This window comes from Scyliorhinus torazame, chromosome 22, assembly GCF_047496885.1.
Source record: "Scyliorhinus torazame isolate Kashiwa2021f chromosome 22, sScyTor2.1, whole genome shotgun sequence".
Classification (NCBI taxonomy): Eukaryota; Metazoa; Chordata; class Chondrichthyes; order Carcharhiniformes; family Scyliorhinidae; genus Scyliorhinus; species Scyliorhinus torazame.
In genome coordinates this window covers 108623360-108636907 of record NC_092728.1, presented here as the reverse complement: position 1 = coordinate 108636907, position 13548 = coordinate 108623360, and the positions used below count along the sequence as shown (strand labels likewise).

Here is a 13548-nt window from a genome sequence, read left to right as displayed (position 1 = left end):
AGAAACACATGGCTATTCAATCCGACTCGTGTTGTATCAGGGGCTTCAGCGGGGAACACGCGGCCGAGTCTGCACATAGCCCCGTTTTGTGCACTGGAGAACTCTGCTGTGATAGGGCCTCAGTCATCGCCTGCACAGATTAGGCTAAGGGAGATTAGGCTATTGAGCTGGATGATCAGCCATGATTATAATGAATGGCGGAGCAGGCTCGAAGGGCCGAATGGCCTCCTCCTGCTCCTATTTTCTGTGTATCTAGTAAACAGAGAACACAATAATAGAATGGCAGTTAACATAAATGTCATGTCACATGTGCTCTGCCTGAAGGCAAATCCTTGGTTACTGTCTGCTGATGCTTCATCTTGAGCTGTTCTCTTGCCAGTTTCTTGTCAGCAGTGGTTTGCCATTGCCTTCCACACTCGGGGTAGGGCAAGGAGGCAGGTGCTAGGTTTATATTAGCTGGAATGCGAGTCAAGCCATTGGTGTCATTCTGAACAATAGCCATCTCGCCAAAGGAGCTAAGTAGCACTCCCTAGTTAACATAAAAGCCCAAAGGGTTAGGGTGAAGAAGCTGGGTTTCTCTCCTTCAAATAAAGGAAGGAGAAAATTGATAGAGGCATAGATGATTATGACAGATTTAGATAAAGTAGATAAAGAAAAGCTGTTCCTATTAGCTGATGGCACAAGGACAAGGGGGACACAGGTTCAAGGTGTTGGGCAAGAGATACAGGGGGATGTGATGAAGAACGTATTTTATGCAGTGAATGTTAATGTCCTGGAACTCGCTGTCCATGATGATATTGAAAGTGTAGACGATTAATGATTTCAAAAGATGGACACTTGAGAACAAACTTTCAGCATTAACTAAGTAGAGCAGGGGAATGGGACTGACTGATTGCTCTGCAGAGATCTGGCATGGATTTGTTGGACTGAATGGTCTCCTTCTTTGCTGTAATGACTTTATATGATTTCACTTCACACCACACAATAGCCGGACCTGTCGGCGTACAAACCTACCGCTTCCTGCCAGCACCATGAGCAGGTTGCAAATGATTTGCTGGAGCTCCACAAACTTTTGTCGTGATTCCATTATAGGAAGGATGGCATTGATCACAGTGTCACTGAACAAAACACCTTCTTCTATGCTGTCTTCTGTGGCTGTAGGAAATTAAAAGACAGTCGTTACGACACCCTGGACCAATGCGCGGTCAATGCCTGCCCCACTTGACGCCGAACATGGCTGAAATGAACTTTTATTTTAAAATGTCCGAGGTCTTTGGCTGCCCAATAACTACAATCACATGGTTTGTAAACTTAAACATAATCAACTATTTATTATTAACAGTAACTATAATGAAATAGGCAACAAATACAACTGGTTAACTCACCCCACTCTCTACAACATGCATTCTCAAACCCGGGGCACGACCCGCGGGTGAGTCGCGGGCGGGTGTCGGGAGGGTCACGCAGCCGTCCGTTGCTGCGCTCCTGATCGTGCAAATCCGCACGCAACAGCCGGCTTTTAGTAATGCCGGCTGCGAGCGGCTTTCAAAATGGCCAGGAACAGATAAAAAGAATTTTGGCAAAAAACTATGTGCATGCGCACCGATTATCCGGCACGCATGCACAGTGCGGCCGAATTTTTTTTATATGGTTGCAGCCTTTTTCTTTGAAGTTCGGGGGGGGGCCAAAGGGACCAAATGGACAAAGGGACCCAAAATCATTTCCTCCATTTTTGTCAGCAACAAACAAGGGGCGGGATTCTCCGAAATGGAGGCAGAGTGTTCGCGCCGTCGAGGTTCACGACGGCGCAAAACGGCCCCTATCCCAACCGATTCAGGGCCCGATAATGGGCTAGGAGCGGCGGCGCGTCATTTACACGTGCCAGGCCTTGGCGCCGCGTAAAGGCGGCGCTGCATACATGACGTGGCTGTCGCCGCATAACTGGCGTCACCCGCGCATGCACGGGTAGGCCGGCGCCAACCCGCGCATGCGTGGGTTGCCGTCCTCTCCGAGTCCGCCTCGCAAGGAGGTGTCAGACGGATCTTGCGGGGCGCGGAAGAAAGGAGGTCCTCCTTCAGAGAGGACGGGCCGACGATCGGTGGGTACCGATCGCGGGCCACACCCCATTTGAGGCCCCCCCCGGTGCAGGATCCCCACTCCACCCCCCGCAGGCCGCCGCCCCAGCGTTCCCGCGCTGTTCCCGCCGGCAGAGACGAGGTGTGGACGGCGCCGGGGGGAACCCGCTGTTTTGGGTTGGCCGCTCGGCCCATCCGGGCCTGAGAATAGCAGGGGTGCCGGAGAATCGCCATTTTGGGTGTCTCGGGCGATTCTCCGGCCTGCACCGCGCGGAACTCGACGGGGCCGTTCTCGCCGCTTGGGGGAATCGTGGGAGGGCGTCGGAGGAAAATTTGGCGACCCAGGCAATTCTCCTAACCGGCGCGGGAGCGGAGAATCGCGCCCAAGGTAAGAGAAAATGGTGGGACGTGCAGGTTGGCCAGCATGGGTCGCTCAGGTCGGCCGGCGTGGGTCGCGGAGGTCGGCCGGCGTGGGTCGCGGAGGTCGGCCGGCGTGGGTTGCGAAGGTCGGCCGGCGTGGGTCGCGGAGGTCGGCCGGCGTGGGTCGCGAAGGTCGGCCGGCGTGGGTCGCGGAGGTCGGCCGGCGTGGGTCGCGGAGGTCGGCCGGCGTGGGTCACGGAGGTCGGCCGGCGTGGGTCGCGGAGGTCGGCCAGCGTGGGTCACAAAGGTCAGCCAGGTTGAGTCCCGAAGGTTGGCTGGTTGATAAAAATGGGTCCCAGAAAAAAATGTTTGGAAAACACTGCTCTACACACGCACAGATAATGATGAAAGTAAAAGGATAAGAGTTTTTGTTTCAGATGGGCATCTTCCAGTTAGTTTCTTCTTCATTTAGGCTTTCATAGCAGGCATTTGAGAGAGAGATAGACAGACAGACAGTTTCTTCTTTCAGGGTCTAAGAGCTTCTGTTTTCAGGCAGTAGGCAGCTGAGCAGAGACGGAGAGCTGCTTCCACCTTGAAGATCCAGAGGCTTCTCTCTGAAAAGCCTCATCTGACAGGAAACAATCGCTGTTGGTTGCCAGGCAGAATACTGTCCCTGGCCAATCCATTGGTCACCAGCCAACTAATCAAGACAAACCCCTTCAATCTCTTTGGTGCCATAAAGTCTGGGTTCTTCTGCCCACAATACAAAATTTTACAACTCAGTGTACTATTTTGACACTTTGAGTTCCTTACTTCCTCTGCTCAGCTTAAAGGTATGTCTCCATTAACGATCCTTGGACCAAAAACAATAAAGTCAAAATAAAAGAAACAGGAACTAACAGAATGAACTAAGGGAATGAACAGAATATTGCACAATATCTCTGCAATATTCATGTACACTCACTGATTAGAAATACCAACTCACATGCATGGTATTGGCAGTGATGTCAGTTGGGGAAGCATATTGGCCAGGACACCAGGGGCACACTTGCTCTTTATTCAATTGTGTCATGGGATCTTTTACATTCACCCGTGAATATAGTTGGGGTCTCAGTTTACCATCGTATCAAAGAGAAAGTATTTCTGAAGTGCAGCACTCCCTCAGAGCTATACCTCTGAGAGGGCAGCACTTCCTCAGTATTGTCCCTCTGACACTGTAGCTGTGTGTCTGACAGTGCAGCACTCATTCCGTTTTACACTGGGGGTTAGGTTGGTTTATGTGCCGATATCCATCAGGGCCGGAATTCTCCAGTCGTCAGGATTCACTTTCCCTGCTGGAAGCACACCCCTGCCAGCGGGTTTCCGGGCGGTGTAGGGAGGCTTCAATGCAAAATCCCATTAAAAGCGGCGGGAAGATAGAATCTCGCCACCAGCGAACAGCGTGCCACCAAGAAACAGGTGGCTGGGGGACCCGAGAATCCCGCCCCCCCCCCCCCCCCCCCCAGCTCCCAGACAACAGCGTAAATTTACGGTGTTGTTCAGAGAGCGTTCAACCAGGCACAACTTTCTGAATGTTACTGTCCTACCTTTCATTGCAAATTTCAGGAGTATCCGGCACACCCGAGCCTGCAGCTCCAAGCAGTCTTTGTGGTGCTTCATAATAGATATCAGGACTGGAACCATCCGTTCACTGGACTCGAGCACTGTAAATTACCAAAATTAACATTTCACTCAGGCACCTCCAGTGAGGATCTGTATTATAGACCAGCCCTCAGCAGCTAAATCACTGCGAACATCCATCACTGGGAAGATCACAAAACTGCAATCTTGTCAGAGTAGTGCTCTCTCAGTTCCTCTCTCTTAGGAAGATATCTGTGCACTAACTCCTGTATCAGTCCCTCTCCTTCAGATTACATCGACATTGACTCTCACCAGGATCCAGGTTCCATGGGGACCAACTTTCTTTTCATTCATGGGATGTGAGTGTCACTAACTTGGCCAGCATTTATTGTCCACCCTTAATTTCCCTTGAGAAGGTGGCGGTGAGCCACCTACTTGAACCGCTGCAATCCATGTGCTGTAGGAACATTCACAGTGCTCCTAGAAGGGAGTTCCAGGATTGTGACTCAGTGACAGTGAAGGAATGGTGATATAGATCCAAGTCAGGATGGTGTGTGGCTTGATGGGAGCTTGCAGATGGTAATATTCCCATATGCCCGCTACCCTTATTCTTCTGGGTGGTATGGGTCATTCTTTTGGGAGGTGCTGTTGAAGGATCCTTGGCAAGTTGCTACAGTGCCTTGTAGATGGTGGACAATGTTTGGTGATGCAGGACCTGAGATACTCACTGAAGAATTCCCGATCTCTGACCTGCTCTCATTGTCATAGTATTTAGGTACCTGGTCCAGATGTTTCGATTTTTAAAATGATTATTCATTCATGGATGTGGGTAGCGATGGCTACACCAGCATTATTGCCCATCCCTAATTATGCATGAGAAGATGGTTAGCTGCCTTTTCAAATCACTGCAGGTACCCCCCACAGAGCTATTAGGAAGGCATTCCAGGATTTTGATCCAGCCACAGTGAAGAGGCAGTGATATACTTCCAAGTCACAGTGTGTGTGGCTTGGAGGGCGACTATTATAGGAGCAGAATTAGGCTTCGCCATTCAATTATGGCTGATATGTTTCTCATCCCCATTCCCCTGCCTTCTCCCCGTAATCCCTGCTCCCCTTATTAATCAAGAACCTACCTATCTCTGTCTTAAAGACACTTTGTGAGTGATTTGGCCTCCACAGCCTTCTGCGGCAATGAGTTCCACATTGATGAAGAAATTCCTCCTCATCTCAGTTTTAAAGGATCGTCCCTTCAGTCTGAGGCTGTGCCCTCGGGTTCTAGTCTCTCCTACTGGTGGAAATATCTTCTCCACATCCACTCTATCTAAGCCTCTCAGTATTCTGTTTAAGTTTCAATTAGATCCTCCTTATTCTTCTAAACTCCATCGAGTACAGACCCAGAGTCCTCAACTGCTTCTCATATGAAGTCTTCATTCCCGGGATCATTCCTCATGACACTCTCCTTCCTTAGATATGGGGCCTCAAACTGCTGTCAATATTCCAAATGGGGTCTGACCAGAGCCTTATACAGCCTCAGCAGTACATCCCTGCGCCTGTATTCTGGCTCACTCAAAATGAATACTAACATTGCATTTGCCTTCCTAACTGTCGACTGGCTCTGCATGTTAACCTTAAGAGAATCCTGAACTAGGAATCCTGACAGAATGGTATTTGGCCAGATTGGATTTGTCCTGCTTTTTGTAGACAGGATATACTTAAGCATTTTTCCACATTGTTGGGTTGATGCCAGTTTGTAGCTGTACTGAATCAACAGCTTGGCTAGGAGTGCAACTAGTTCTGGAGGGCCTTCAGCTCTATAGCCAAAATGTCAAAGAGGCCCATAATCTCTTCTTTATCCTGTGTACAAAGAACAACAAAGAACAAAGTACTCAGCCTTTTCTTGATATCACCTGAAGTGGGTACAGTGTCATGGTCACTGACTCTATAGGGTACAGGTTCCATAGCCAATGCTCTATATGTCAGTGCCCAAATAGATAGTAGAGAAACTATTAACTATCTCAGGGCAGGGCGGCACAGTGGTTCACACTGCTGCCTCACGGTACTGAGGATCCGGGTTCGATCCTGGCCCCGGGTCACTGTCAGTGTGGAGTTTGCACATTCTCCCCATTCCTGCATGGGTCTCACCCCCATAACCCAAAGATGGTAAGTGGATTAGCCATGCTAAATTGTCCTTAATTGGAAAAAATTTTTAAAAACTATCTCAGAGTAGTGTCCTCGGCCCAACCCAATCTTCATCAATATCCTGCCCTCCACCAGAAGGTCAGAAGTTAGATTGTTTGCTGATGACTGCACAGTGTTCAATTCCATTCACAATTCCTCAGAGAGTGAAGCACTCTGTATCTGCATGCAATGAGATCTGGATAACATTCAGGCTTGGGCTGAAAAGTGACAAGTAACATTCACCCATACACGTGCCAAGGAGTGACTGTCTCCACAAAGCAAGAATATAATGAAATGAAATGAAAATCGCTTATTGTCACGAGTAGGCTTCAATGAAGATACTGTGAAAAGCCCCTAGTCGCCATATTCCGGCGCCTGTTCGGGGAGGCTGGTACGGGAATCATCTCTCCTTGACACTTGACAGCATTACCATCGTCATCCTTTGGGCTGACATTGACCAGAAACATAGCTGGACAAGCCACGTAAATACTATGACTATACAAACAGGTCAGATTCTGCATGAGACTCTCACCTGAGTTCCCAAACCTTGTCCAACTCGCCAAGGCTCCTGTGACAGTGCCTTCCAAGCCCATGTCCTGCAGGGATTGGGAAATTTGTTGAAACTGGTCGTATTGATAAACACATTCACTTACCCTCAGATTCATACAACAAATAAGCTATGTATTTCAGAGCAATCTTCTGAATTTCTTCAACATCAATTTCTACTAGCATAAATTCTGCAACAATACAGACAAGGGTATTTAGATGTTATACTTGGTGAGATCAGACATACATCTCCAGCATAAAGCAAATCAACAGCTTTATTGACCCACCCCCTCACACCTCCAACCTTGGGGGGGTGGGGTTAATCCCCTGGGAACCCCCCGCCCTTCAAATTGCAAGACCCCCCGCCCCCCCTCCTCTGAACCAGACCCATGGCAGTGCGAACCTCGCACCCAGGTATCTTGACACTGCTACCGAGGTCAAGTGTGGCACTGCCAGGTTGACGGACTGACACTGCTGGGGTACTCAGGGGCACTGTCAGGGTGCCATGCTGGCCGTGCCAAGGTATGCAGGTGACAGGGGAGTTCCAGCTAACCACCTTGTCCTGTCCCTGACCACTCAGGGGTCTCCAATATCCTGAGACCCCCTCCAGGAGTTGTTACAACTGATCCACCTCTACGTGAACCAGTACGAAACGGTGCCCTAGCGAGGTTGAATCCGGGGAATCCGGGCGTCTGGGTATTTAAATTAGTCAACAATTGGGGGAGGTCCCGATGGTGCCGGGTGGAGCGAGTCGGGTGACTCTCGATCAGCTCGGCGCGGAGCGAGCCCGATTTGGAGCTCTTGCGCGATTCGCCCGTTGCGCCCGGTTCCGCACCTACTATTTTTATTTCTGGTGGTTGGCAAAACTAGGACTAGTGGATATAGTCTTAAAATTGGAGTAAGACTTTTCAGAAGTGAAATTGGAAATACATCTACATACAAAGGTGGTAGAAGTTTTAAAAAATTCTTTTGCGGGTGGCAGCACGGTGGCGCAGTGGTTAGCACTGCTGCCTCACGGCGCCCAGGTCCCAGGTTCGATCCCGGCTCTGGGTCACTGTCCGTGTGGAGTTTGCACATTCTCCCCATGTTTGCGTGGGTCTCACCCCAAAGATGTGAAGGATAGGTGGATTGGCCACGCTAAATTGCCCCTTTAATTGGAAAAAATGAATTGGGTACTCTAAATTAATTTTTTTTAAATTATTTTACGGGGTGTAGGTGTCACTCAATGCCAGCATCTATTGCCATGACAAGGTGGTGGTGAGTTTGTTTCATGAACCATTGAAGTCCCTGTGGTGTACATACATCCACAATATTGCGAGGGAGGGAGAGGTTTGGAACTCGTATGTAAAGACCAGTGATGTTGGATCAATTGCCAATTTTAAATCTGAGATTGATAGATTTTTGTTAAGTGATGGTGTTAAGGGATATGGGGAAAGAGAGGTATAGAGAATCGTGTCACAGATGAGCCATGATCCCTTTGAACGGCGGAATAGACTGAAGAGTTTAGTGTACTTTTGATATGATGGCTCAAAGGGGTAAATTGTGGGAACACGTTATACAGACTAGGCTCGTATTCACTTGAATGTCAAAGGTTATGGGGGGGGGGGATCTAATTGATGTGCTTAAGACAACTAAAACAGTTGATCAGGTACAGAGAAGACCGTGTTGGAGTCCAGAGCAAAGGTGTTTAGCCTTAAATTTAGAGCTAGGTTCTTCAGGGATGTTGCAGCAACAAACTTGTCGCACAGAGGGTAATGGAAATCAGGTACTCTCTCCTCCAAAACGTTAATGAGCTGAGGGTCAATTGAAAATTTCAAAACAGATGGATTTTTGTTGGGTATTCAGGGTTAAAGAACCTAAGCTGGTGGATCGGCTATGATCGAATTGAATGGTGGAGCAGGCACATAGGATTAAATGGCCTTCATCTATTTGCTTCTTGGAACTGCGTGTTCAGTTACTAACATTGGGATGAAATTCAAACTCCTGGATATTTTTAATGAGTTGGGTTAAGATGCTCAGACTAAAGTCACAAGTCGGCATACACCGAGCTTCCGGTAATTAGGTAAGAATTGGTGAACCCTGTTTTATGATTTTCCTCCATGGGTATATTCCCTGTCCAGTGTTACAGCTGTGCAAAACACGTAACAGGTAGCATAATGTGTAAATCCTAGTGTTAAGATGGGTAAGAAAGGGAGGATGCAGTCGGAGAAGATGGCAGGGCCGGATGGGCTTCCGGTGCAATATTATTAAAAATTCAACGATAAGCTGGCACCCCTGATGGTGGGGTTGTTTGAGGAGGCGATACGGAAGAGTGTTACCACAAACTTTGGGGCAGGCATCGATTTCCCTGTTGCTTAAGATAAGGGTCCGACGGAGTGTGGGTCATATGGGCCCATATCACTTTTAAACGTGGACGCAAAGTTATTGGCGAAGGTACTGGCAGGTAGGCTGGAGGAGTGCCTCCCAAAGGTGATAGGTGAAGACCAGACGGGGTTTGTGGGAGGGAGGCAGCTCTTTTCGAATGGTAGGAGGGTATTGAACGTGGTTATGGTACCGGTGGAGGGAAAGGAAACAGAGGTGGTTGTGGCATTGGACGCCGAGAAAACGTTTGACCGGGTGGAATGGGGGTACTTGATGGCAGTTCTGGAGCGGTTTGGGATTGGTCCACAATTTGTGGACTGGGTAAAACTACTGTATAAGGAGCCGAGGGCGAGTGTCCGCAAGTGTCAGCTCGAGATGTTAAGTAATGGGTTAAGAGACATTGCAATTAGTTGTCTCATTTATGTTAAGTATCCAATAATTGACACTGATATGTAAAGGGGCTTCAGGTGGCCTCTGTGTCAGGTGATGTGTAGTTAGAGTTTTGTGCAGAGTCTGGTGGAATTAAATAAATGTGTTTGTGAAAAAGGAAGAGAACTTTTAACTCTTCATATCACAGCAACTAAAACGTCTAACACAAGATACTTTTCTCTCCACCGTGGGACTAGACAGGGATGTCCTATGTCCCCCCTGCTGTTTGCACTCGTGTTTGAGCCGTTGGCCATCGCGTTAAGAAGGTCGGGAGTATGGAAAGGGATAGTGCGGAGCGGATAGAGCATAGAGTGTCCTTATATGCTGATGATTTGTTATATGTGTCGGAACCGAGTGTGGCAATAGGGGGAATATTGGAGCTGCTTCGGGTGTTTGGGTCTTTCTCAGGGTACAAATTAAATCTAGCCAAGAGTGAGTATTTTGTGGTGTCTCGGCCTGGGGTGGGGGGCTGCCATTCTGTATGGCAGGGACTCATTTTAGGTACCTGGAGTTCAAGTTGCTCGTGATTTGGGTGCGGGGGGCTCCGTAGATACAACATTTGTAGTTTGGTGGGGAGAGTGAAAGACGATCTGGCAAGGTGGGATGGTCTCCCTCTGTCACTGGCGGGTTGGGTACAGGCGGTTAAAATGAACGTGTTGCCGCGATTTCTGTTTATTTTTCAATGCCTGCCGATTTTCCTACCAACGGCATTTTTTTAGAGAGATTGAAGGAATGATTATCATGTTCATATGGGGAGGGAAGGTGGCCAGAGTTAGAAAGGTGCTGCAACAGTGGGGAAAGCAGGCAGGGGGTTTGGTTCTTCCGAACCTGATGTATTACTACTGGGCGGCGAATGTGGAGAAGGTGCGGAGCTGGGTCAGAGGGGTTGATTCCCAGTGGGTCAGAATGGAGGAGAGTTTGTGTAGGGGGTCGGGATTGAAGGCGCTAGCAACAGCGCCGCTCCCAATGGCCCCGGGGAAATATTCAGGGAGTCCGGTAATAATAGGAAGGATGGAGGGGTTCTACAATTCATGGGCGTTATTCATTATGCACTTTCAAGAATTGGATTACATCAAACATTAGGGGGGGGATTGGGAGGGTTGGGGGGGAGGGGGACTGTATGTGTTAATGGTGACTATGGGCGATTCCTGATTCCTTTTTGTTATTTATGTTAACATGCGGACTGCTGTTTGGGGGTTTGGTGGGAGGATGGGATTGTTGTTATTGATGTGGAGATTGACATTACATTCGTTACTGATTATTGTTGGTGGGTGTAAATTTGGGAGAAAATGTGAAAAAGGAGAATAAAAATATTTTTTTTAAAAGATGGGTAATAAAACGACATTGTGCGATAAAGATTTGTATGCGAACAGCACTAGTTGAAAATTATATCCTTTGGAGTAAAACAATTCCCTGGAATACTTTATCCCAGTTAAAACCAGTGGACCAGCAACTGAAGGTGTTAATTGTGTTTGGTCTTGGATTGAGATTGAAGTGCTGCTTACCGAGTAGTTTATCAATGCCTTCTCTGAAAGGCACCTGTTCTGTGCCTACTGGCGATTTCTTTTTTCCAGATAGCCAAGAGCCACAGATGACCAGTGACTCTTTCACATACTGTAGGTCCAAGAGTGCCCTTCAGAGAAAAACGTACCAAGCATGTTAATCTTGTGTATGGATCAGACAGAGATTTCAGCTAATCACAGGACCAGACCCAACCCAGGCTGACCGAACCGATTTCCAGATTGCCCAGAACTATTTCAGCGCTAACAGGTAATCCCACTCTTGCCACCTTGGTAGAGCTTTAATTGGTAGGCTTGAAGTGCCAGCGTACTGAGATGCATTGTGACATGAGGAATATTCTGTATTTAACCCGTGCTGCACCAGCCCAGGGACAGTTAAATGGGATCACCCGTACAGGCGCCGGAATGTGGCGACTAGGGGCTTTTCACAGTAACTTTATTGCAGTGTTAATGTAAGCCTACTTGTGACAATAAAAGGATTATTATTATGATATGTATATATGTAGACAAGTAAAGGGTTAATTGTTACATCTCGGTGTAACACAACCACTAGAGGGCACCACTAGTTCCCAGTATACATATAAGGGGCAGGATTCTCCACGAACCGGCGGGGTGGGCCATTCCAGTGCCGAGGAGTGGCGTGAACCACTCCGGCATCGGGCCGCCCCAAAGGTGCGGAATTCTCCGCACCTTCAGGGGCGTTGGCGCCATGCCAGCTGGCGTGGAAGGGCTTGGCGCCACGCCAACCGGCGGTGAAGGGCCTCCGTCGGCTGGCGCGAGTTGGCGCATGCGCGGGAACGCCAGTGGGTGCTGGCGTCATCCCAGCGCATGCGTAGGGGGGTTCTTCTCCGCACCGGCCATGGCGGAGGTTGACAGCAGCCGGTTGCGGAGGGAAAGAGTGCCCCCATGGCACAGGCCCGCCTGCGGATCGGTGGGCCCCCACCGCCCCCCCCCCCCCCGTGGCCAGATCCCCCCGCCCCCCCCCCCCCCCGAGAGGACTCTGCCGGCTGCCCGTGGAGCCAGGTCCCACCGGTAAGGACCTGTTGTGATTTACACCGGCGGGACCGGCCGAAAACGGATAATCGCCGGGGGGGGGGGGGGACTGCCACGATTCCCGCCCCCGCCAAAATCCCATGCACTTCAATTTTACACGCTAATCTCTTATGCGGGGCTTTGTCAAAAGCCTTTGAAAATCCAAATAAATCACATCCACTGGCTCTGCCTGATCAACTCCACTCGTTAAATAATTCTAGATTTGTCAAACATGATTTCTCCAACATAAATCCATGCTGAGGCGTTGGAGGGCTCAGTGTTAAGGGCAGACTACTTCCGAATCACAAGTCTTCAGCTTTACGAGTAGGATGTTGTCAGAGCCATTGCCTTTGCTGAATCCAGTGTGCTCAGCCATTTCTTGCTATTGTGGAGTAAATCAAATTGATTGATGACCGGCATTTGTGATGATGGTGACCTTGGGAAGAAGGCAAAGTAGATTATCCACTCTGTCATTCTGGCTGTAGATGGTTTCAAATGCTTCAGTCTTTTTTCCTTTTCCACTAATGTGCTGGGCTGATGGTTGGGGTGTTTCTGGAGCCTCCTGCTCCATTTAATTGTTTTTTTCCCCCACTTCCACCCGCAACTGGCACACTCACTCTCAACTGGACGTGGCTGGACTGCAGTGCCTTGATCGGATCCATTGATTATAGGATCCCTTCACTATGTCAGTAGCATGCTGTTTAGTACACATGTAGTCCTGTGTTGTAGCTTCACCATGTTGGCACATCATTCTCATGTATGCCTGGTGCTGCTTCTAGCATGGTAGCATGATCCTGGTTATAGAAGCAGTTTTTGCAGTGACAGCAGGACCAAATAGTGTTTTATGTGGTCCAGCCAGGCCTAACAGTGAATGGCTAAACCAGTCGGCACCCTAGTTTTCATGTTTGCATGCCTTGGATTTAAGGAGTTGGTGATGAGAGTGTATGATCGAGAATGCCCAGGGTGAGAGAGAGCAATGGTTTTAATGGAGCCAAGTGCCTCAAAGGTGGAGGTGAGGGCACAATTCAGCAAACCAGTAACTGCAGAAATGTAACACTAAATGATCAACGGCGAGAGAGTTGGGATTTTGAAAGCAGTTATCAATGAACTGGGGGAGAGTGTCCAAGTAAAAAAAATATTATGACTTAGAAGGGTAATATAAGTGGAGTGTGATACAAGAAAATGATCAGAGGTGACTTGATCTAGGATAGAAGTAGCAAGGTCATCGAGATGGCATGGTCAAGCAGGTCGCCATGAATATGTGTTGGGAAGTTTGTACGGATAAGAGAACCCCTCGATTAGATTCCAGTCTGTAACTCACTCCCGGGTATCTGTTATTCTATATATAAACCACCCCGAACCCCTCGATTAGATTCCAGTCTGTAACTCACTCCCGGATATCTGTTATTCTATATATAAACCACCCC

General features: G+C 48.7%; 1 protein-coding gene across 3 annotated transcripts in view; it reads right to left on the bottom strand.

Annotated features, from left to right (window-relative positions):
• Positions 1–13548, bottom strand: part of LOC140399348 (serine/threonine kinase-like domain-containing protein STKLD1) — an 84243-nt gene that overhangs the window by 22152 nt on the left and 48543 nt on the right. For all 3 annotated transcript variants that reach the window (XM_072488908.1, XM_072488909.1, XM_072488910.1), the window contains 4 exons: positions 11075–11202; positions 6887–6970; positions 4022–4138; positions 1015–1155 (listed from right to left, as the gene is read on the bottom strand). In XM_072488908.1, the coding sequence (XP_072345009.1) occupies positions 1015–1155; positions 4022–4138; positions 6887–6970; positions 11075–11202 (470 nt within the window). The remainder of the gene's footprint in view (positions 1–1014; positions 1156–4021; positions 4139–6886; positions 6971–11074; positions 11203–13548) is intronic.